At 32.0% G+C, this 26,261-nt stretch overlaps 1 protein-coding gene across 1 annotated transcript; it reads left to right on the top strand.

The window, feature by feature from the left end:
- Nucleotides 1–13,101: 13,101 nt before the first annotated feature.
- MS3_00008891 (uncharacterized protein) lies at nt 13,102–19,436 on the top strand. The gene has a single exon (XM_051217240.1). The coding sequence runs from the start codon at nt 13,259–13,261 to the stop codon at nt 13,613–13,615; it is 357 nt and encodes a 118-aa protein (XP_051065893.1). The 5' UTR covers nt 13,102–13,258; the 3' UTR covers nt 13,616–19,436.
- The last annotated feature ends 6,825 nt before the right edge of the window (nt 19,437–26,261 follow it).

The raw sequence follows: 26,261 nt of genomic DNA, 5'->3' as shown, positions 1-26,261 counted from the left end.
TATCGCACTTCATTGAAACATAATTCACTAAATTAAATTTACAAAGATCCGATAGGTATATAAACACGAAATAGGTAAACCACCCTAAGAATGTAGGTATCATTACCAAGGTTTGATTTGATAATTTCGAATAAATTGAGCGTTCGTTTGATTGTTATAAATAAATAGTATATTTTTAATATCCCAATGAGTAGAAAATTAGATTTTCTGACGTTTCGTGACTTAGTGTAAGTCACTTCTTCAGAGAATAAATAACCAAATTAAAATTAATCCAAGTTCCGTTGTACTATTTAAACTTGGATTAATTTTAATTTGGTTATTTATTCTCTGAAGAAGTGACTTACACTAAGTCACGAAACGTCAGAAAATCTAATTTTCTACTCATTGGGATATTAAAAATATATTATTTATTTAAAACAGTCAATTGTTCACCAATAAACAATAAAGTACCAGTAATTCAGGATAACCAATACAATTTACACTCAAGTAAATGGACAAATAAAATATATTGTAATTCAATTTGTCTTAAATATATTTACTATTGACCTTTTTCGATATGTTCTCCTCATCGTAACTTAAACATATTTTCTACCAGCCAAAACCGTTCGAACTCATTTCGTAGTTTCAATCAAATATTCTGATGATACTTAGTAGTGGTTAAATACTGGTTAGAATAAACAAGACCAATAGTTGGTTATTTAATCGTTTAATCCAATTTACACCGCTGTCTAATGATAAACGTCATTTCTGTTCCCTAAATTTCTCAAAAAAATATTAGTTAGAGAAGTAATAAAACCCATTGAGCCGTCACACAATAAAGTACACTAATCAAAAAGTATTATTCTGATTTATCGAGTTGTCGCTAGTAGTGAAGTGTATGCTACATATGTCTTTCAACATAAGTTGCATGTAACACCAATCAGAAGAGGAATGCCTGGCAACAGAAGGCTAAGAAGATAGAGTTGAAGAAAACGGAAAGTGAGATAAAAAGAGGATTGTGAGATTTGCAAATGAGGCATCTAATGTATGGTTCTGATATTTCACGAAGATTTTCCGTAATTTTTTATGAAATAATAAATAGGTCATCTTCACATAAGTCTCGTTCATTATAGTAATTAGCTCAAAGTATATATGACTCGTACAGGTGATCCGACTATTTAACTTTATCTGGCATCAAGGGATTTGAAACAGACTAATGTTGAATTTAAAATAATAACCGAAACACTCTCTCATTCAAACTACTTCTTCGAATTGGCCCAAAAATTCTGATTTCACATCAGAGTTATTTTTCAAGACGAGACACTTTCAACCAACTGATTGGTTATATACAGTTTGTCAGAATGTATTTATACGAATATCTATAAAAAAGTCATTTGAGTGAACACTGACAATGTTTTCCTCGAGCGGGTCTATTTGATAAGACCTACTGAAAAGAAATCGTTGATTTCCGTTCTTTTTCGCAAACAAAATTTTAAGAAATAATATATTATAACCATAGACTCGGGCACATGTATGAAAGTAGAAGTACTCAATAAATGTGGAAATCACAATGTCTTTCTGTAATCACATCAACTGTGCATGAAAAAGTCAAGTTAAAATTGACAAAAGTGTACGGAAGATATGTTGGGTATAAACGGGTACGTCAACTAAGTAGGATATACTACACTGGATGTGAAATATTTAGTGATAAGATGGGAAGAAAAGTCAAAATTCGATTGATTTACTCATTACGAGTTTTGTTCAACATTACTTCCTTTCTGATTCAGTATGACGATCATTCAGTGTAGTATTTGTTTTCTTATCTCGCATGATATTTTATTCTGTATAATAGACGATATTCTTGTATTCAATCAACAGGAACTATGCTCAGTATGTGATTTGTTATAACTGTGGGTATTTTTTATATATGTGATTTCATCCCAATTATTAATCAAAGAGTGTGTACAATCAATATATAAATGAGTGCATTTTCGACTAGAGTGGTCGTCGTCACATTCTCGAATAACATCCTTTTCACTTGTCTTCTGTTTTCTCACTTGTGACTTGGAAGGTTTCTAGCGTCCAAGTGCCCAAGTTATACACGGCATATCAAGAATATAAACTCCAGATATAATATTTAGAACAGAGAATGTAAATATTACTATTTTACAGAACATGACACCGACTGAAAGAAATTCAATACAACTGTAATCTTGAGGAATATACAGAATTTAATAATGTGACTTCAGCTCGTAATTACAATCTACGTTTCTTTGAAAGGATAACGAAATTCATTGGTCAGAAGTACATTATCAAGTATTTGAATTATGTTGTACATTTTGTTCAAGTAATGGAAATTTTAGAAAATGTATATTTCTATATATATCTATCATCATAGGTTTTGGTAAATTTTGTAATTCGCTAAGTCAGTGAGTAGTAAGCAAATAGAACATGGGTAACTGTTGAATTATTTACTTACTTACTAATGCATGTATATCCTCGCGCAGAAGCAAAGACCGCACACCAGCAACCTCCATCCAAACTCATCCGTGTCAAACGTTCCCAGTTCTCTCCAGTCGTAATTCATACATTTCATATCTGCCTCCATTTCCCGACGAAGTGTGCACTAGAGCTATCCACGTTTCCGCTTTTCTTCAAGATTCCATGTTTAAGCTTGCCTCGTGAAGCACTTCGAAGGTTACCGTTATGTGTGTCCTATCCACTTCCAATGTCTTTCCCTAATTTCCTCTTCACCTAAAGCTGGTTTGTTCTGCCTCACAGTAGCTTGTTGCTGATGGTATCCAGTCAACGGACAGTGAGTTTCTTGCATAGACAATTGTTTCAAAATACTTGTACATTTTTGATGATGGTTGTAGTAGTTCCCGAAGTTTCAGCTCCTTACAATCGAACTGTGTTGACTTTCGAACTGATGATTCTGACTTTGACGTTGGTTGTCAATTGCTTGGAGTTCCATATGTTCTTCAATTGTAGAAATGTTGCCACTGCTTTGCTAATCCCTGCCTCCACATCCCCATCTGATCCTCTTCATTCATCCTTGATGCTGCCTAGGTACGTGGATGTTTTCACCTCCTCCACAGTTTCTGTATCGAATGTGATTGGGTTTGTTTTCTACGTGTTGTGTTTGAGGATCTTGGTTTTTCACTTATGTATGTTGACGCCCACTGATTCAGAGACTGCTGCTACACATACTATCTTCACCTGCATTTATTGTTGTGCATGAGATAGAAGAGCTAAGTGATCCGTGAATTCTAAATCATCTAGTTGTATCTATAATGTTCATTGTATTCCGTGCTATTCCCCAGATGAGGGGTTCTTCATATTCGTGTGAAACATCAGAAATAAAGTAAGGGGCGAGAATAAGTAGATTTGTCTGACATTGGTTTTCACTTGTAATCCATCTGTCAGCTGTTTTCCATGTACGAATTCGCAGTGTATTCCGTCGTACGACCTTCTTGTTTCAATATAAAGGATCTGGTAAACATATTAAACATCTTACACGTTGAGTTGTGTAACCAATTTTCGTAATTATTAAAAAAAGAAACCACTATTTTATACAAATCATTCTTTTGTGAACTTCGATTTCGCGCTTATCTCTATTGAGTGATTTGAACTCTTCAGCACGCTTAAAAGTAACTTTCATCTTCCACCGTGAGTTACGAGTGACAATACATGGTTCATGTATGCGTCGCTATATTATTACTGTTTGGATGAATAGAGTGCTTTCGAAATGATTTATAATCACATTTTATATTTCTATCACAATAAGAAAATCTGTGAACTGAAACATGTGTTACGTCTTCATTACGTGTTTAACTTATCAACCCAATCGTTGAATAACACACATCAAAATGCTTTTTTTTGATTAACAATAAATATAGACTTTCATGTTTTATAGAAAATACATGACTATTTTGTGATTCCATCTACAGAAAACATTATTACTTATAGAGAATTTGATGAATTGAAGTATTTGAAGGATGTTGAATGTATGGAATATTAAGGCATTGGAAAAAAAAACGGTTTTAGATGAGAAACATCATATTTTGGTGGTATTCGAAATCTTTTCAATATGTTCAAATGCACTGCGTTTTTCATTTGAAATGTAAATTCAGTGTTTGTGTTACGAAATCCATCATAATAGGCATCTAACGAATTTTTCAATTCATTGCGTTTCTTTGTTTCTACTAGAATTATTACTGAGATCATTTGATGACAAATATTAAGAATCATGGCATTCTATTTTCTATCTAATCTTAATGAAATCTACTTCAATACAAAAGTATAGTTAACATTTATATTTTGTCTAACGATAATGTGAAACCAGTTCATAGTAATTATAACTTTATAAAGCCTAGTGAATATTTAATAGTACGAATGAATGTCACCAGTCTTTCTGTAAGTTTATCACTTGTCATAATTACATAAAATACATCCAAATACGTGAGTACTGATTTCTGGAGAAAAATGCCACTTAGTGAAAATAATATTGAATAATATTTATTGAATTGACCTTGCAAAGGTGATACGTCATGAAGTTACCACAATACTCATAAAACATATTTCTGTATCAAATTATCACAAAAACATGGGCACTTCAAATAGTGAAAATATACACACTGATGTGCGTATTGACGTTATTTATGTTAGTTAGGATATAGGATGAAATCGAATTAAGAGCAAGCAGTATGGAAACTGTTGGGTTTAAACAAGGTTTAATCGACTGAGAAAAATTGCGAATAACTGCCACAATGGTTGATATAAAGTGATTATAATAATAAACATGATAAATATCATAAGAATATGTAAATATTTCGGAATATTACACGATGAACTTGCTTTACAAAATGAGCGTAAAAATTGCAAGAAATACTACATTTACTGAATATTATTAAGTAGTATAAAAAATACGCAACAGAGCTGAAGTGAAGTGATCAAGGACAGAGAACGTAAAACAGATTTAACAGCAAGAGTTTATTCAAAGTAAACACATTTTATTTCTTGGTATAGATAAGATAGAATGATTCACCTTTAAAAAGAAATTATATCAGATGTTTCAAGTCGTTTCTGTGAACTAGAAATCTTTGAAATAGAGTTTTGAATGAATTTCTCTTTCGTTTGTACGGTACAGTAGTTAACCATTTAACATCGATCGGCAGATTATTAATATGCTCAATAATAACGATTGTTTATGGTCTATAATTGGTAGACATTCCTTCAACTTTCGGCTTCATAAGATCCGACTAAGAAGTCATTACCACTGTGGTTCTGCCAGACAAATATTGAGATGTTTCTTGTTGTAATACAAATTACCAAATATTATATTTTCACCATGGAAATACTCACAGTAAACAATATGATGATGATGAATAAGTTTGCAAAATTGTTAGAACAATTGTGTACTTTGTAATTGATTAAAACAAGTTAAATAAGATGAGAAATTTCTACATTCCTTCTATACAGTAATAGCATTTATGTTCTATGAATCATCCTAACTAGCATTATCATCATAAATTAATTTTTATACGTAGAAATGTATTCAATTTGTTCTCATGTAAATTTAAACATCAGGTCACAAGATTAGTTTAGTTATTATTTTCAGGGAGTTCATTGTAAAAAATGTTTATATCCACTTGAAATTCATAACTGTATGACGTTTAAAATATGACTATTTGCCATGTGACGTTTAGTAAAACTAATTTTTAATAAAAACTTTATTTGTGGTATTCGTTTCACTGTCGTGTTGTTCTCACTGCATCTGAAAGAGGAATCGTCTTCTAAGAGCAAGAGGAATGGATGGCACTTTATCTATTATGTTTTTGAAACCTCACTGAGTAAATTTGACATTTGACGTTCTAACGAAAGTTCTTGAAGTTTGGTGTTTGCATCGAACCGTTATTTCTTTAAGCACGTAAACTATTGAAAGAGGATGTTTTGAGAAATGTGAAATTTGTGATTTGAAACTGTAGGTTTGGAATTACAGTGTGTTGATGTGAGTTAACAACTTTCCTACATAGCGGAGTGGCTGGAAATAAAATCCATAAATGTCTACTCTTTATTTTCTCACAAATCACAAATGTGTTTAGTGAGATCTAACTTCTTTACTATGTGATCCAGACTAATTATATAGCCACTGTCAAAATAATACTTTTCCCGTTTTATGGATTAAACCCCTTGAATAATCGATAATTTTCATTTGATGGTTTGAACCGTCAGTTTATAAGCAGTTGTTCCAGTCAGCTCATCAGTTTGGAAAAACAGATTTTCTAATCAGCCAGCCTAATTATGACTGTTAATGGTATTTAACTTCTGCTGATGAGCTAACTGTTCATCACACAAAATGTATATCAAAAGCAATGAGTAAGGATTAAAAGAAATCAATGTTGAACAGTTAATTCTGTGAGAAGTAGAGTTATTTGATGTGGAATGCAAACAAAATTCGGAATGTAAAGTGTGTGCACAAGTATATTACTATAACTAAGAATTTAGCAAAGAAATTGGATGTCGATTTAATAATCATTTTGTTAATTAGCAAAGTAATAGTGAATATGATGAAATTAATATATTTTATATTATCTGTTACTATTATTAGTGTCTTTATTCAATATTATAGTTTTGGTAGAATATAGAATTCTCAGCACAAAATATTTCAGCGAGTTTGCGTTTCTTATTTCTTGATTGATATTGACAATAAACGTTGAGTGATAGCCAGTTAGATATTCTCATTTCATACGTCGACATCTGAATAACATTCATTCTTTTCATTTCATGTTACACGCCATCATAATGTCTCCTATTTCATTGACCTGGAAGTTTCGATCTTCCAAATGAACGTGGTCGCATATCGGAAATATCTGGAGTGATTTCTTTCTTCCTACGCTCTTCATACACAAAAATGATGACCAGAAAAACTACATTTCAAACACTAAAGAAAGACGAATTGTATTCTTCTGCTAAGCTTTCAAACAACGGAATCTAGGGTGTTTCTCATATGTGATATTCAATAACTCATGATTATGACACACTGATGATCACGATACTGCATAAAACCCTTCGATCAGTTGAACAAATATAAATGATTCACAACGACTACCAACAGGCTGTCTAGATCTATGGATGAAGAATTTACATCGATACAAACTACCGTTGAATTTGAATTGTTGGTCGCTAAGGATACCACTTCATTTAACTGATATATTTTATGAAAGAATAACTTGGAGTTCGACTACTGTCTCGTATTGTGAAATTTCAGATATTACATTCTTGTGAGTTCTCAGTTGTCTCCGGAGTTATCTTTCTGTAAAAAATCCTACACCAACGAACATTTCTGTGAAAACCATATCAGTTTCAGTCTCATCCTCAAGGAGAGACGACTGGTAATGAAGTTTACCAGAACTGACATCCCCGGAACAGATTTCCTACTTTTTTGTAGGTTGAAATGTCGCTATTGAACGGTGAGGATTTGCAGTTAAAATGCATTTTATACCCTTAAAAACCTATTCTCTATAAAAACATGCTACAGCAACGAACATCTGTCCGAAAACCATATCAGTCTCACCTCCTGAAATAGACTTGGCTGGCAACGAAGCTAACAAGAAATGATAATGCTGAACCAGATTTCCTAATTCTATGGGTTCAATAATAGACATTTCACTCGCAGCTAAAATGACGCTTTTGAATGGTGGGAAAACGGTACAGGTGAACAGAGGAGGATGAGGATTTGGAGTTAAAATGCATTTTATACCCTTAACAAACTATTCTCTACAATAGCATGCTACTTGCTCATGTTAAAATTAATTGTGTGAGAAATGAATAGTATTTAATGTGATGGTCAGGATGAACTTTTCCGTGACCTGATAGATGCCTAACTTCAAGAATAACTTCATAATGTATTAAGACATTAAAATGCTTCTCTCAATTCTTCAATTCATTCACTGTTAGAACCGTCGACAGTTTGTGTACACTTAACACATTTAAAATGGCCTCATCAGTTAACATTTCACTGTCCTTTTCAAACTATGCATACATATATTCTTGAGCCAGGTAACTCTTGGCTGTCTTCTGAGCACATCAAGGCGAGTTGATTAAAGAAGAAATCGGTGTACATACAAAATTACAGCAAAGACTGCAATTTCGCAAACGCATAACGGAAACACCATTGGCTGACTTTAAATCACAAGTTCATAACTATGGTTTACAAGTATTTGGCTGTGTTAATTTGCTTGCGTTGTCAACAAATGACTGCACTGCATGTTATATTTGCGCCATTACATTTCTCGTTATAAGGGGAATAAACGAAAACACCGAGACAACCTCAACATGACAGATCAGTGTTAAGTGATTTGAACATACACATTCATCGTGAATGTGATACAACTCAAAAGTATGCCATGAAACTAACTGTCAAATAACGTATATGGGTGAATATTATCAGTAATTGTTTAATTATATTTGATTTAGTAGATTTATATGAATTATGTTTGTAATACGACGTCTCATTTATAGGTTTTTGAATGTCGAAGTGCGAATATCTATATTGTGAGCTCCATTTGATGACGCGACAAATGTTCCTCAGTGTTCTGTTTTTTCGACGTATTTAGGTATCAAGTCAACAAGATGGGTAATGATTGAATATTTATTGAATTCATCATGTTGTTTATTTTCGCAATTTGTAATCTCGACCAATTTACTAAATTAGTGTTCCATCAATCAATCAATCAATCAATCAATCAACAATGAAGACAACCATTCGCTCTGCTAAGTTGACTAGTTATCTTGACAGTATATATAAATTATATTCATACTACTACTAACTACACTTGATGATTCACACATTTATGATTCATGTGAAGAAACTTTTATTGTCACCATTAACAATAATACGTTTACACATAATTCATTTTCTTTTGTTAACAAAACAATGTTTTATTACTGGAATGTGGTAAACCATTTGATGATTGATTTGATAGTCACTGATACAATAAATCAAATTAGTATTTTATTGAATTAAACATTCAATTATAAATGATTTTGCCGAGGTTTTCAAAAACGGCCACAGGAGTATCAGAAAATATTCCATTCGATTGTGAAGAGTTATCAGTACTTCAGACTATGATCAAGAGGTCGATGTCATCTATAAACACTTGTATAAGAATAAATCCACAGACAGACTGATGAAACACACAGCTGTTTTAAATCAGTACTAGAGACAAGTAAACTCTGATTCAGTTCAACGGCAAACATTGAAGACGTTGTCTTGACTAAAGAGAATTTCATAGAATAACAAACATGATCATCACATATTATAAAAATCTATCAACATTGAAATCAAATTTTGTACCTTTATCACTTTCACTACCAGTATACAGTTGCCCATGAAAAACATGACTTGATTACAACCTGTTGTCAGTTGTTCTCGCTTCCACCGAACAAAACAAGTGACTGCATACATATTCAACAAACAAATAACTGTTCACTAGATATCCTGATTACCAGACTTGATTGGAAAATTTTGAAATCTTTCATCACCCCTGTTAATATTTTGTAAATAAATAAATGATTGGAACTATATTCAGAACAGCTTTATTCAATTAAGTTAAATGTCAAAGAATTGCTGACCGAGAGTATTTTCATAATAAAATGCTATTTACATTTCACATCAAGTCCTGACGTCGTAATTGTGGGTGATTACTCTTGAGCTATTCCGCTATAGGACAATGATTCATAGAAATATTTCTTGTTCTATGTAATACATTCACTGTTGCTGATCCTCTGTGGAAACCAAAGCTTTCACAAAGATTAGGTTTAATACCAAAAAGAGAAATGGAAATAATAATTAAAATAATAATAATGAAAACAACACCAAAATATTCACGTACTTCAGAATTTATTTACTTAGAATTGATTGAAAAACGTCCATAAACTAGCTCATATTTATCAATTACCAATCACCAATTCATTTATTTACACCATGGAAATACTCACAGTAAACAATATGATGATGATGAATAAGTTTGCAAAATTATTAGAACGATTGTGTACTTTGTAATTGATTAGAACAAGTTAAATAAGATGAGAAATTTCTACATTCCTTCTATACAGTAATAGCATTTATGTTCTACAAATCATCCTGACTAGCAAGTCATAGTAATGGGTGTGTCTGAAGTTGGGTGTAGATGAATAAACAACAATGACGAATAATTCTATAAAGCAATGATAAGTATGAATTCTATCATCTAAGTATTCTTCAGATATTATGAATTAGTCAAAACGACCTATAAACAGACAGTTGAAGTGTAAATAGAAGCATTGGATTAATATGCATTCTCTGTTAGCCTTTAAAGTTTAAGCAGTTATTTTGTAGTTTTCATTAAGCTCAGTTATTTGTAGAAACCCCTTTCATAAACGCTATATGACTTTGTACACAACTGTACTTATGTTCTGTGTTGACACAATCTCCAGTTTATAAAGTCAAGTGAAATTCAAATTTGATTATTGCATGGATATCTGTCAAAATCCTGGATTCCAAGTTCAGGGTCATACGACGGAATACACTGCGAATTCGTACATGGAAAACAGCTGACAGATGGATTACAAGTGAAAACCAATGTCAGACAAATCTACTTATTCTCGCCCCTTACTTTATTTCTGATGTTTCACACGAATATGAAGAACCCCTCATCTGGGGAATAGCACGGAATACAATGAACATTATAGATACAACTAGATGATTTAGAATTCACGGATCACTTAGCTCTTCTATCTCATGCACAACAATAAATGCAGGTGAAGATAGTATGTGTAGCAGCAGTCTCTGAATCAGTGGGCGTCAACATACATAAGTGAAAAACCAAGATCCTCAAACACAACACGTAGAAAACAAACCCAATCACATTCGATACAGAAACTGTGGAGGAGGTGAAAACATCCACGTACCTAGGCAGCATCAAGGATGAATGAAGAGGATCAGATGGGGATGTGGAGGCAGGGATTAGCAAAGCAGTGGCAACATTTCTACAATTGAAGAACATATGGAACTCCAAGCAATTGACAACCAACGTCAAAGTCAGAATCATCAGTTCGAAAGTCAACACAGTTCGATTGTAAGGAGCTGAAACTTCGGGAACTACTACAACCATCATCAAAAATGTACAAGTATTTTGAAACAATTGTCTATGCAAGAAACTCACTGTCCGTTGACTGGATACCATCAGCAACAAGCTACTGTGAGGCAGAACAAACCAGCTTTAGGTGAAGAGGAAATTAGGGAAAGACATTGGAAGTGGATAGGACATACATAACGTCAACCATCAAACGGCATCTGGATGCACAGCTGTCGCATCAGTATACATGTCTCTTATAAGACCCGAAATCCTGACCACAGTTCGCTTCAACATGATCGACTACTTTGGAAGTTCTCAGAGGACGCTCAATTAATATGCAGTCTTGTTCAGCGTCGTAGTTAACCATTCACTAGGCATCATATGATAGTGTCATCAACACATTATCATCATTAATAAATTTTTATACGTAGACATTTATTCAATTTGTTCTGACTTATTGGTTTTTCAACATCGAAGTACAAACAGCTAAATTGTGAGCTTCATTTGATGACGCGACATAAGTTCCTCAGTGTTCGGTGTTTTCAACGTATTTCGGTATCAGGTCAACAAGATGAGTAATGATTGAATGTTCACTGAATTCATCATGTTGTTTGTTTTTTCTAGAGTGTAATCTCGACTAAATTTCATCTATAATGGTATATAAAAATATTTTCAACCTAAATTTATACGTTAAGTCATATAACGGATTATTCAGTGGATTTATCAACTGGTTCGTTTCCAAAGCTGGTCAATCAGCATTATATGTAATCAACAATAGAAAATTTTCATTATTATGCTTTTCAATAAACGTGTAAAATTGAATTTATGAAAATATGATCTACAATCTAAGTGATTATTCGAGTAACATGGATGGCAACATCTGAAGAGAAATCATTCATCAAATAATAAATTTATGTCTTTTGACGAAATTCAACACCCATAGTCTGTTGTCAACGTATTACATATGTGGTACTGAGTTGGTATCAAAATGTTCCTAGTCATTTACCTTTTGAGCTTTATTATATTTGTTATTCTGTGAATATCTGTTTTATTCAAAGATGAGAGTACAACATCACTGTACTCCTAATGGTGGTTATAGATAACCATCAATGGTTTTACTGCTAGCCATGAAAACAATAGAACAAGTGCCACTAGCCGTCAAGCGAAAACCGATGATGGTAAAATATATTTTAGAAGAGAACGAGTTCACTGTGACAATTTTAAAACAACATTTTACCTTTTCAACAACCACAACTAACTTAAAAGCATTATTTTGTTAGAGATAGATGGTGACGTTCTTTTAATTCTATTTGAGACTCATCATCTGAATGTACCTTGTGACGCATTGTAATATCAAAGCGATCTGCACAGGATGCACATTTGTCAATAAGACACTGATCAATCACAGACTATGAATGTTTGAAGATAAACACAAGCTGTGAAAATGTATAGTATAATTTAGAACGTATATATATATATATATATATTTAACATCATTAATATCTTACAACTACACTACAAATGTGAGTTTTCTCTTTCTATGAATGGATCAAATACTTGCAAACAAAATACCATTTTGTGCACTATCACTATTGATGACAATCTACCATGTTTAATTCATGAATCAACTGATATACTTTTGGCGGCATATATTTCATTCACTAAAAGTACATACTTTTTCTTAAATTGTTTGTCACAGTGTTACATTTATGTGAGAGAGAACACTGGATAATTTGTACAAAATAATTGAAAAAGAAACAAAATAATCCTTTTTCTGATCACGTTTAATGTTAATTCTAGTCGCAACTATTAATTATTTAAGTGTAACTTTATGTCAGTGTTTGTTAAATCCACACTGATCTGTCAATTAAAGATTTGTGAGCGTCTTAATTATGGAAAAAATGTAGCTATTACTTAGTCACAAGATTTACAGTTCACGTCATTTCACTAACCACATTTCACTTTTAAATTAGTATATAAACACAATTTTTCTAACTACTTTAATTTCACAAAAATGTTTCTGTTCATTGCATTGATGATAGTTCTTGGTTCATTCTTGCAAAATTCATATGTGGGTAAGTCTCAGATTAGTAGTAACTAGTAGTCTTCGTTAGCCAAACGAACATACTGCATTACTAGTAATATTTGTTAGAGATTAGATGGTGGTTGGAGGTAGTCAACAGGAAACCCTGGACCCGGGTTTCGTGCTACTTGGCACTCGTCAGCAACGTGTACCTGTAATATTTGTTAGAGAAAGAAATAATAAAGTGAATATGAATAATTTCGAATTAGCTCTGAACATTTTATTTTCATTATCACAAAATGTAAACAGGTCCATCTTGATAAGTTCAGTGATAAAACTGTCCACTATATCAGGATTTCTTAACCATCTACACATATCGTATGTCAATTCTCATGAATACATTACTTTTCCTTTACGAGAATACAGAACTACAATCGAACAACATAAATATTGTCATATCTTTAGTATGCAGAAAAGTGAAAATCGGCCATAAATATGCAAAGAGTAGTAGAATCTAACGTATTTGTATTAGTAAAAGATGAATAGCTATAGAATGTGAAGTTAAATTATCACCATAAAACAGTTTGAATAAATAACCTACAAGTATTATTCTAAAAATTATTTTTAGAGGTCCATGGGTAAGTAGTTCATCTCAGTTGAATTCTGAAATAACTACCATTTACGTGTGTATTAACTGTAAGCTTGAATTTACTCTTAGATGATATATTATATGTAACTAAGTATAATCAGTAGTATATTGAGCTATTTAAGATAAAAGAAGTATTTAAAACAGCTAGTTTTTTAAAAGGTGATATTTTACCTCTATTCATAAACACTAATGGTTTTTGCCGCCTTTCTAATCATTCGAATGGTTTAGTTGTGAAATCTTTTCGCGAATACGTTTTATAATAATCAAACGTTGACTAACAATTTCCCTTTTTTATTGTTGTTGCATTCCGACAAGAGGGTAAGTGAATTATTGCAATATATAATTATTTTAAAATACTGGTTCAATAGCAAGTTTTATTTTAACTCACAAAATATTCATTGAATATAAATACTACCGGTGCCACCGAATTTGGAATAGATCACATATAATCTGATCTGTCTTTCATCATCATATATAAATATATATACTTGTATGACACACAAGTTGTGTTATTTATTATAAAGTAATCGGATCATGTTTGCATCTTTTTTGATCCTAAATATCATTGTGATTTGTTGAAGATATACACACCCAATATTTATGCATTAGCAATCACTATATTGACTATCTTTGTCTCCCTTTCTGTCATTCCAACGGTTTACTTGTTAAATCATTTTCACAAACACGTTGCTTAACATTGAAATATTAACCAACAATTTCTCTTTTCAATATTGTTGATTTTACAGGTCGTCGTAAGTGAATTATTGCAATATAGAATTATTGTACAAGACTAATTCATTAACAAGTAATGTTTTAACTCTACTGATAAGCTTCCGTATATTCCTTGAAATCATTTCTCATGAAACAGTCATTATTGAGTCACACAGAATTTATCACAGGATGAAGCTATGATTTGCTTACCAATAGAGAAAGTTCCAAAGTACAGTAATTGTCAAAGGAATGACAGGTTTCACTGAACAGATAAGATGACAGTATTTTCATTTTCATAATTATGATTATCCTCAGTAGGTCATCCGTAAACTGGTTTATTTTAGTATTTTGAACTGCATTAATAAAGAAACTCATTTATACATCGCATGCGTAATAAACTATGTGTAAAATCCATCTCAAAATATCCATTGAAAATAAATAATACCGGCAAAACCAAATTAGGAATAGATCACATCTAATCCGATCTACCTTCGATCAATCTACACGAATATATATATTTGTATTTGAATGTCACACAAAATATGCTATTTTGTATGAGATAATTATATTATATTTCTGTTTAGTGTTAGTTTACGAAATAAGATTGAATATTTGACTTGAAACTTATTTTGAAATTCATTCGTCTAATCTTATTTTCCGTCAGTTGTGTGAATTACTAATGCCTTTCTTCTGAAACTTCATACAATTTCTGTATAAATGTTCAGCTGTGACTGAGTGTTCAAGAATCTGTCAAAGAATTGTTTCTGGAATCATGATAATATATATGCCCTTCGTAAGTATACAGTATTAAGATGAATGATAAATGCTGAATTTATGACCAACTTTCACTTAAAGATCGTTAAATGAGTTCTCCAAATTAGGAAGGGAAAAATAATATTGGAGGAATTGAATTTGGAAAAATTGTGTCGCTTTTATTGTAGCCTACACTCTAACGTTAAAAAGTTTCTTTAAAATTACTCATCATCAATTGTGGATTCGTCACAAAATTTCCTTCAATTATCCACTTCAGACCAAAATCACTTTTCGAATTACACTAATATTCACAATCTTTCATGACTGAAGAATTTAGTATCTCGTTTTTGAGTTGGCTGTTTGTATCTGCCATCAACATAAATTCATAATTTGTTTCTTAATTAACAAAACAAATATTATTTTCTAGAGGATTGTCAGTGGGAGCCACGTGAGTATTTTGAAGTTTCTAATATGGTTCCTTGTACATTGACTATTATATGCATATAGAAGGGTAATAGCATTAATAATTCGACAGATATGTATAATCTGAAACATAATTAAATTACGGCTATATCTATTTCTGAATTGGATATGCAAAGATTTCATATGTAAATATGGATTGGTCGAACTCAGTTTACCATATCACATTTGATGATAAGAAGAAAGACCCTGCATAACATAATCTGTAAACATTAAAAACGTTTTAGGTTGTTAATGTTTTAATAAATTACAAGTTTGTATAAAACATAAAATTACCAAAACAAGCTCGAATAATACCGTTGGACATCAATGGTGTGATTTATTTTGGATTGTTTAGTCACTTCATAAGTGAATACATTTTTACTGTGATTAGTCACTATGACTGCGATTTTATTATCAATAACATTTACTATTTATTTTAGTCAAAGACTATTTGAACAAGTGGTACGTTTGTATAGTAGAATTTTATTGTGTTAATTTAAATCATGAAACGCTTTTGTACAAAAACTCTCAAAGTTATAACTGACTAAATACGAGAACACAATATTTCACTACCATTGTAAAACATTCATTTTACTCATTTGCTTCTAAGTACATTTCAGAATTGATTTTAATCCTTTATCACTAAGCAATTTATTGAAAGGATAGATGTCAATCAATCGAAATGTTGTCTGACACGATTTAGGTAAATTTAATCTACACTGAATAAGAAACGGTTAACTGGAAATTTTATTCAAATAAATTGGGGAAAACAAGTAGCTTATTATGGAGGAAATTGTAGTTGTGAGAATCTTGATTAGGAAGGCATTTCACTCGATCGTCTGATTTAAGCGTTTTCAAGGGAAATGAGTGAGGAACCAAACCGTCTATCTTGAATAAAAAGTTCATAAACTATTCATGCATTAGACAAACCATCCAGATCAAATTCTAATGTTAAGAAATAACAATTTTATGATACTTGATTATTTTCATTGAAAAGCTTAAATCAGACTACTGAATGAAATGTTCATTCATTGAGTGTTTTACAAATATAATTTTCTCCTTAATGTCTTACATGAACTCAACGACCAAATACTGTGAATCTATTAGTTTGAATTTAGACGAACGTTCGTATACGAGTTACACACTGTCTCGTTTATATATATTTTATTTCCTGTTCAGCATAATACATCAGTAGAACTAGCGAAAGATGTATGTTCTATGCCATTTTATACAATTAATCTTGTTTTACATTGTTTCGAAATACACTTTATGTCAATATGTCGAGATAAATATCCTCTCATATTGCAAATTGTTATACGTTTAATATTCTGTATTATTTGCTGCAAACTCACACGTAGAACATTTCATGACAACGATCCTGGTACACATCACTATTGCTGAACACCTAATTTCGCCTGAGTATTCTATGCAATATTGAAACTGCTTAAAAGTAGTTTTCCATCTTGTCTAACATGTGAACATTTAACTTGTGATTAGGCAGCTAAATCCTTTTCAGTAGTATCAGATGTTCAGAAAACGTGGTTTTACAAAATATCCATAGATACTTATTACTGATGGTTGAAATCAAAACTTTTAGTATAATTTTGAACTGTAAAGAGTCATTAATCATAACAAATAACCGAGTAAAATTGAAAAAATAGGAAAGTAATTCAATAAATAATAAGACGAAAAATAGTTCAAATAGAGACGACCAGTAAACATGGCGTCGTTGACTGCTTATCCAAAATCATAGTTCTTAATAAAATGAAGAGCAGATGAGTTTTATAATTAGTGCCTTAAGCGAAATCTAATATTCAAAAGTGCAGTTATATTTGTGATCTGCATTTAGTAAAATTTATCAACTAAAGAGATTCTAACGTTCATCTGGATTCAATTGAACGGAGTTCCCATTGCTAATCGATTTTAATTAGTTTAACTTAAAGTTTCAGTTTTGACAATGTCTACATTTGCAATATAAAACTTACTATTTCTATTACAGAAAGTTAATAAAACCGAGGTAAATTGAATGTCAAGTTATTTTAACATTTTGATAAGGTTCTCACAGACACTTTTACAATGATATATGAATACATGCATGGAAAACAAGCTGTTATTTATGTTTAATTTTCCACCAGTAACTGTTATATTCAGTCACCAAACAAGTCCAACAGGGCTTCTGAAGAAATTATCCATGGTGTATAAATCTACGAAAACGTGATGTGCGAATACATTCTTTGCAAATTCAAAAGATACTTAATCGATAAGAAATGTGTCTTATCAAGTTGAATAGTTGAATTCATTTTGTTAAATAGTTTCTAATTTTGTTGAAAAGCAGGGCGGCCTGCTTGAGCATCTGGGCTACCTGTTCCTGCCATCTAGATATTTCAACAAGTTATCTATTTTTGTTTGTTTTAATATATCATTATGTTTATTAATCACATGACCTATTCTGCTGCGTTTCTGAAAAGTGTACAACCTTTCGTTGTCAAAGTTACAAAAACTCAATAAAAGCCAATGTGGTTGCTGGCAATATACAGTGAAAAGAATGCACATTATTCAGATGTTCATTTACTGAACTGCTAACATCTAACTGGCGACCACTCAATATTTATCGCCAGGACCGACCAAGAAGAAAGAAACGGAAACTTGTTGAAATACTTTGCGCTGAGAATTCTATATTGTACCAATAATATAATATTGAATAAAGCTGATAATAATAATAATAATAATAATTTGAAAATGTACTTTTACAATATTTTATTTATCACAAGATGGAAGTAAGTTGTTGATTTATAATGACTATTGAATCTCCTCATGCTTTTGTTCAAACCCACTAACGAAATGATCTTGTGTTTGGTTTGAGCAAATACAATGACTGCTAATAAGAGTTGAATATCCAAAGACTAACCACTGGTTTTAACACTGGAAAAGAAAACATTGTATAACATTGTATAGCACGTTCCCAAAACTCGCTTATTCCAATGACCAAAATCTTTGATGTATATCAAATGATAAACTAGCGTTAAGCGGTCAAGTCCTATGATAGTACTTGAAAATCTCACCAGATGTTTTGTTGTTCGTTTACTCAAAAAGATAGTTGTTTCCTCCTGAGATTAGTTTCCGTTTAATATCAGTATAATTTACATATATTTTGTGGGATTTTTGAATCATTCATGGTCAAAGTTCTGGATACTTGTATTTGATAGGATTTTCAGAAAAAAATATCATTTCGATATGTTGTGCAGATTACTGAAGAATTCCAACAGACGAAGAATTATAGATCCCCAAACTGGAGAACGTTGGTTCTATCATTACTAAGTTAGTTATAGAAATAACGTCGAAGTAGTTTTATTGCTATTCAATCGTCGAAATATTTTGTTCAGCCGAATGTGAATATGTAATTAAATTTCATTCTCCTAACAAAAATCTAGTCCCAATACTTTATGTGTACTTTCATGAAAATTGGAGTATGGTATACAAACAGCCTTTAAAATACCCCTTAATTCTCCACTGAATCACATTTTCCAATGTTTATAAACATAATCAAGTTGTTGTACATTATTTTTTCATTGTGTTCAGATTAGAGGAAGGCGTTGATTAACAGTTTGCAAACAATCATTTGATTATACAGAATAACTTTTCGTTGTTTGACCTTACCTTCAACAAAATGAGAACTAAAATTCATATTGAATCATTTCACTTTTAAAATGATTTTATATTAAATATTTTGTGATATTAACAGACTTCTTTCTTTCGCCTACTGATATATAATGACAAGAAAATAAAGGTAACATACGTGATTTAGTTAAACCTATGGATTTCGGCATCATTTCTTGACTTCAGTGATACGAAAATTCCGATAAATAAAATTGTACAATGTAAATTTACTCGGCAAGTGGATGGTTATCTCGTACCATCACAAACTAGTTTTTCTGAGGGAGAAGCTTTGTTAGCTTGATTGCCAAAATGAAGCTGATTAGATTGGTGAACTAAGTTTGCAGATAGCCACTGCAATAAATGATAATACACAACGTTTGAGGTTATAGTTAGTTCAATCACTCAGAAATTCGTTTGATATTTCCACTCTGAAGTATGATTAGTAATAATGAGGTTTCTATGTTCCTTTATGTAAATTTTGGAATGGTACACAACTAATGAATAAAGTAACACTATGAAAACTGCTTGGATCTAACATCGAAAAGAGCAGTTCTTTCAGTTGATTACCTTCATGTAATTTAGAAATATGGTAAAAACAGGTTCACAAAAACATCTAGTACATCAATATTTATAAAATTATGTCTAAATTGAAGACAATATTGATGAAAAAGGTCACAATCAAACTTATAATCAAATATATCCATTCACTTCATTTCACAAATTTGAAAGTCATTACAAATCAATGAATTAACGTTTGTTTTATTAACCTGGAAAGTTGAATCAGATTACTAAACTTACCCAACATTGATCTTGCTCTAGATTCTGTCAAGATATTCTTATTCATTTAATTTTGAGTAAATGATCCTAAAATGGAAGACAAACGGCAAAGTTTCAACTCCCTGACATTCTATATTTTAACGTAATATGAAGTTAAGATTGTCTATTGTATTATATCAATTTAGCCAACAGATTATGCTCGGAAGACAGTCAGAATAAGTGTGAAGATGCTGACAATGTGTGTATACAAATCATAAACTGATTATTCAGAACATCTTTCAGACAGATGGAAAGTTAACTGTAAAATATTCGTTTTATTTATTAAATGGAATAGTTATTCAGATGAAGAATATAAACTCAGTGAGAGAAACAATTAACTAAACGTTATTAAATGAAGAATGTTGATCAGTTGATAAACAGTGTGTATAATCATTCAATTTGGACAAAAGTAGGATCATTATATCAGATACAGATATTTGTGACAGATACAGATATTTTTGTTTCCCTCATTTAAACTGTTCATAGAGTGGTTTACCTAGTTCGTGTTTGTGTACGTATCAAATCCTTGTACATTTAACTTAGTTAAGTATGTCTTAGTGAAACGGACAGTGTACCGAGCGTTCGTTATTTGATAAGAGTTTGGGGAATACTACGGAAGATTAACTGGCATGAAATTATGTAATCACATTTAGCAGGAGTGGGGATAATATTTTCTGATGTAAATATAACATGATAATTGTGATAATCCCACCCACCTTCATAAATAACCTTTGTTTATGATTGCAATCAATGTTTCATCAAATTAAATTCTCTTTTTCAGTAGGACACAATATACATCTCGTTACTGGTAATCACATTAACACCAAGTAACATTGAATATTCATCACTAACACACTGGCTTGAGTCTAATCATCCATTTCATAAGACGTCATAATACCTGTACTGCAACATTAAGCTGTTCATTATGGTTCATCAAAAATGATTGATCAAACTTTAGTAAACGAATGAGAATGAAAATATAATCCTTATAAACGAATATTTAAGTCATCTTCAACGGGGGATGTTGTTCATTTGTTGGTCTACAAAAAATCACAGCAGTGGCAGTCGTAAAACCCTTTTCCTATATTTACGTATAAATGTGCGCCTTTGGGTCAAATTTCTCCAAACACGAAAGTAACGTTCTTGTTGTATGTTTTGTTTATTTTTGGTCCCAGATGAGACATTGACTATCCATCCAAATCGCCATTGCGGATTTCTTAATATATCAAACGAATAGTTTGAATTTCAAGGACCGTCATCAATTTGCTTTGCTTGACCTTCGAACTCGATGACTGTCATCTTCACACCACTGAATATTCTCATAATCTGACATTTGATGACACATCTGACACTTAAGCAAATTGTTTCTAGAAATTCATTTAAATTTTATGTGAATTACAATTGATAAGATCTAAGGGAAGAAGTCGAAGAAAATTATATGATTCATTTTTGAAGGCTTGATTTTCAGGTAGAAGAAATAAACTTGAATACGTTGTTAGGTGATCAGTTCAAATGTAAATTATTTGTTACTGAATTCAAATCGCTTTCAAACGCTATCGCATTGAGCAAGGTCATAAAATGAAACTATTGATGTTTCAATCATAATATGGCCGACCTACAACGTCAAGCATTGACTAGTTTATGATTTCCGGCTTTAAAGTTTCCCAAACTTGAATGCGAAAATTGTCTATATGAAAAAATACCAGTCTTCCCTTTCATGAAACATGTGAGCTGAACCTACTATTATCAGCTTTCGATGATTAGGTCAATTGTATAAAATGCTTCCATTCGCACACGTTAATTTCAGTTTTATTCAATCTCTAATTCATCGTTCAGTATGCATGCTATAAATTATATACTAAAATGGTACTTGATTTACGACAAGAAAGTGTAGAAGTTTACTACAATGCACCAACTTTCCACAAATTCTTGTTTCCTTTGCAGTTTGTAATTACGTATCCAAACCAGATGTGCTGGACTGACTGATTAATTTCATCATTCGACACACTGATTACACATTTCATTTTTGAGTTTTGATGAATAACTTGTACTGAATACTTATTATTGAACACTTATTATTGCCATTTAATGTCATTCAATTATGTTGAGAAAATTCATATGACAAAAAATTCATCACAATACTTAAATTTACATAGTTTCTGTCCATTGCAATACAAGAGAGGTCTAGTTAAGTGCCTCTTTAAGAGGACTCGAAGAATATGTACCTCTGATATGGTGGAAAAAGATGAAAAGTTACTGACTGACACTTTAATTGCAAATGGTTATCCACTCAAGTTTATTAATAGGTGCAAAAGTCAGTTAATGCCAAGACCTCTAATTTATTCAGTGCCAAAGAAAAAGGTTTATATCAATCTACCATATAGAGGCGAATCTAACAGTATAGTTTTAAGGCAGAGATTGAAAGCAGCCATCGAGAATACGTATTATGCTGCTCAGTTGGTAGTGATTGAAAAGTCTAAGGCCATGATTCCTAATAGACCCAAACAATGCACTAATGATTACGTCACATCCCATTGTATTTACCAATTTACATGTTTGTGTGGACACACATACATAGGGAGGAGTAATCGAACAATCCAATCAAGGGTCAATGAACATGTGCCTAGATGGCTTCAAAATCAGTGTGTGTCAAATGATCCGACCAATGTAGGAGGTAGAAAACCAAGTTCATTGATAGCGAAACATATAATTGAGACGGGGTACAAAATTAACATTAATGTAGCATTTAGAACGTTGCATAGAAATTGTCAAGGCCGAATTCTTAAGTTTATTGAAGTCTTGGCTATTCGTAAATTTAAACCCCCCTTATGTGTACAAAAACAATTTGTCGTAACCTTGAATTTACCTTGGTAATCCTTAAGTCATTCTATGGCCTAGGATAACGCGACAATTTCTTGTTCTTTCTCTCCCCTTAGTTATTTTAATTGTACTTTTATTTGTTTGACCTTTATTAATTTTCATATAAAATTGCCTTGACAAGTATATGTGTGACCAGATTGTCCGAAATGTATAGCGCAAATACATCACATTTTTCAGATCAACTCCGTCTTCTCATTGTTCTATCAAAATTTATAAAAGAGACTAATTGCTTTAAATTCATTTTGTTCTGCCATCTGAGATTTTTAGAGCAAAACAAACTGAACCTAGTTTAGTCAGTTAATCAAGTTTGTTATTTATGATTTTACCTAAATATTTTGCACTGATGAATGTGTTGTATGTTATTCCATCATTGCTTAGTGTCAACGAAATCAACTATCATTTGTCAGTAAATTTTGCATGCATTTAATCATAAGGTAGTGACTTGGGTTACTATATTAATGATCTGTAATTGATCAGTAAATATTTGATGGTACTATTGCTCTTAAGCTCACGTTGGGTTTATATCAGCAGTTCTGTTTAGTCAATAAGGTTCTCCATAGTTTAGTGCAAAGACTAGGGCATAAAGTTTGGCATGGCCCAGTGCTTTCGTTTACTGGTATCCAACATAAACAGAGTTAACTGTCCAATTCAAAGTGACGTATTGATTTTAATTAAAGTGAATGACGAAGTTAGTAATCTTTTTGATTTGTACATTCACACACAGAATGAGAATTCTACATATGTTCTTTTCAGTATCAAGTATACTTTATAAGCAGAATAGTCCATTATATAACATACACAATGTACATGTTCTTGAATGTAGCAAATAGGTACATGAATAACAGAATGACTGGTTGTTTTTCAATTTGTGGTTCATTTAACAGCCTGCTATTTTGAATGGTCTCTTATATGATAGCAATAACGAGTGATATTATCAGTGAGGAAAAGAATATCAGTTACACAAAATACTCTTTTGAAAATGGTGTCTACAGTTGTCAATTTCGTATTGAATTTCTTTATCAATGACCACGATTTTGATCCAGAATCTTGACTGGACTAGACGAACCAATCGAAGACGTAAATATTTGAAGGGATTGGTCGACTGATCACATGATATTAATAATGAATGGAAGCACTACACCAATAACATTGACTGACAATAACAGGTTTTAAAATTATCAGGTACACGTACAAAAGTGACTTACGAAACCATCTCAAAACACGTTCGTTTTTATACGTGTTTATACATGAAAATATATATATATCTGGACTTCCCCAGAGGACCTACCCCCTCTTCATCACACGGTAAAATACTAAAAAAAACACCCAAATTTAACCGCTCTCCCTCTGCCCCTTTTTCCCAAAAAAAAAACAACCCTTAAATTTTAAGCGGAGAAAAAAAACCCAACCCCCTTGAAACTCTGAAGATGGAGGAAGCCTTTACATATCTGGGAAGCATCGTCGATAGACATGGAGGTTCAGATGCAGACGTAAAGGCGAGGATTGGCAAAGCAAGGGCCGCATTCCTACAATTGAAGAACATATGGAACTCAAAACAACTTTCAACCAATATCAAAGTGAGAATCTTCAATACGAACGTCAAGGCAATTCTACTGTATGGAGCTGAAACTTGGAGAACTACAACAACCACAATCAAGAAAGTACAAGTATTTATAAATAGCTGTCTACGCAAGATACTCAACATCCATTGGCCGGATACCATCAGCAATAGCCTTGTGTGGGAGAGAACAAACCAACTTCCAGCTGAAGAGGAAATTAGGAAAAGACGATGGAAATGGATAGGACATACATTACGCAAATCGTCAAACTGCATCACGAGGCAAGCTCTAACTTGGAATCCTGAAGGGAAGCGGAAAAGAGGAAGGCCAAAGAACACGTTACGTCGGATAATAGAAGCAGATATGAAAAGGATGAATTACAACTGGAAGGAGCTGGAAAGGATTACCCAGGACAGGGTTGGATGGAGAATGCTGGTGAGCGACCTATGCTCCTTCACGAGGAGTAACAGGTGTAAGTAGTAAGTAGTAAGTTATACATGAAAAGCTGAACATGAGGTTGAAAAACTCAAAACTAAAGATTTTTAGAAATGAATGTTTTACACCATTTGAGATAATACATCATATTATTTTGATGGACTAGGTGTTACTGCAAATTATGTTTGAGCGCACGTCGGATGGTGCACACTTATTTGACTGGTGGTTTAACAAATTAAACAATTAAATCACAAAATTTGAATAAGGATTAGTTTTATGGCCTATTTCATCATCTGCTCTGATTGAAACTATTGATCTCTGATTATGAAGATATTTTGCACATGTCACTTCAATATGGCGGCTACAATAATTACTCCTATTTACCAACAATTCAAATATCGACAGCTTGGAGATACGATTTGAGAAAATATTATCACACATGTTAAAGCTACTCACTAATAGTATTATTTACAACAAGAAAAGTTAAATGTGTACCGTAGTATCAGTAATAGTGGTAAACATGAATGTCCCAAACAGGTATCTCGGATATCCAGTTCCCATAGAACATAGAATAAATGAGTTCTGTCGAAGTTGTTAACACACCTCAATTCAGTTTAAGACTATATCCAGAGTTTCCAAAGGACGAAGATCAATGATAATATTCCTGTGAATATTATATAACTCAACGTTCTAATTTATCAGTCAGACAAGTGATATTTAAACATGTTTACGTGAAGAAAAGTGCTCAGTATGACGTTGGTTATCTGTTTTAAGACATACATATTCTAAAGACCATTGGTTCAGTAGTTTGGTTTATTTTAAAGAGAGTAAGAACAAAGGCTGGCGCAGAATAATATGAATTCATTTTATTTCGTTAGGTCCTCATCAGCTACTTACAACCTAAAATATTTGAAATTCAACGTTATTATAGATATTGACATACTTATATAACAGAGGGCGATGAAGGATGTAACATAATGTAGTAAAGATTTCGTTAGAGTTAATGAGGTCATAAAATTTCGTTTCGAATATATAGAGTTTGGGAGGGAAGGTTCCAGAAAATTGAAATAGTGATTAGAAATCATGGAATTAAAACACATTAGACGATTATGTAATGAAGTAACTGAAAACAGATTAATGTTAATAAAGAGAGATATGAATTGAAATTGGTCAGTTATGAATGATGTAATTATAAAATTCAGAAAGAGTTGAAATGA

The sequence above is a fragment of the Schistosoma haematobium genome, chromosome 6, assembly GCF_000699445.3.
Source record: "Schistosoma haematobium chromosome 6, whole genome shotgun sequence".
Taxonomy (NCBI): Eukaryota; Metazoa; Platyhelminthes; class Trematoda; order Strigeidida; family Schistosomatidae; genus Schistosoma; species Schistosoma haematobium.
This window is presented reverse-complemented; position numbering and strand designations above follow the sequence as displayed.

Coding starts and splice junctions, on each gene's coding strand:
- MS3_00008891 (XM_051217240.1), top strand. CDS start 13,259: ATGGTGGTTGGAGGTAGTCAACAGGAAACCCTGGACCCGGGTTTCGTG.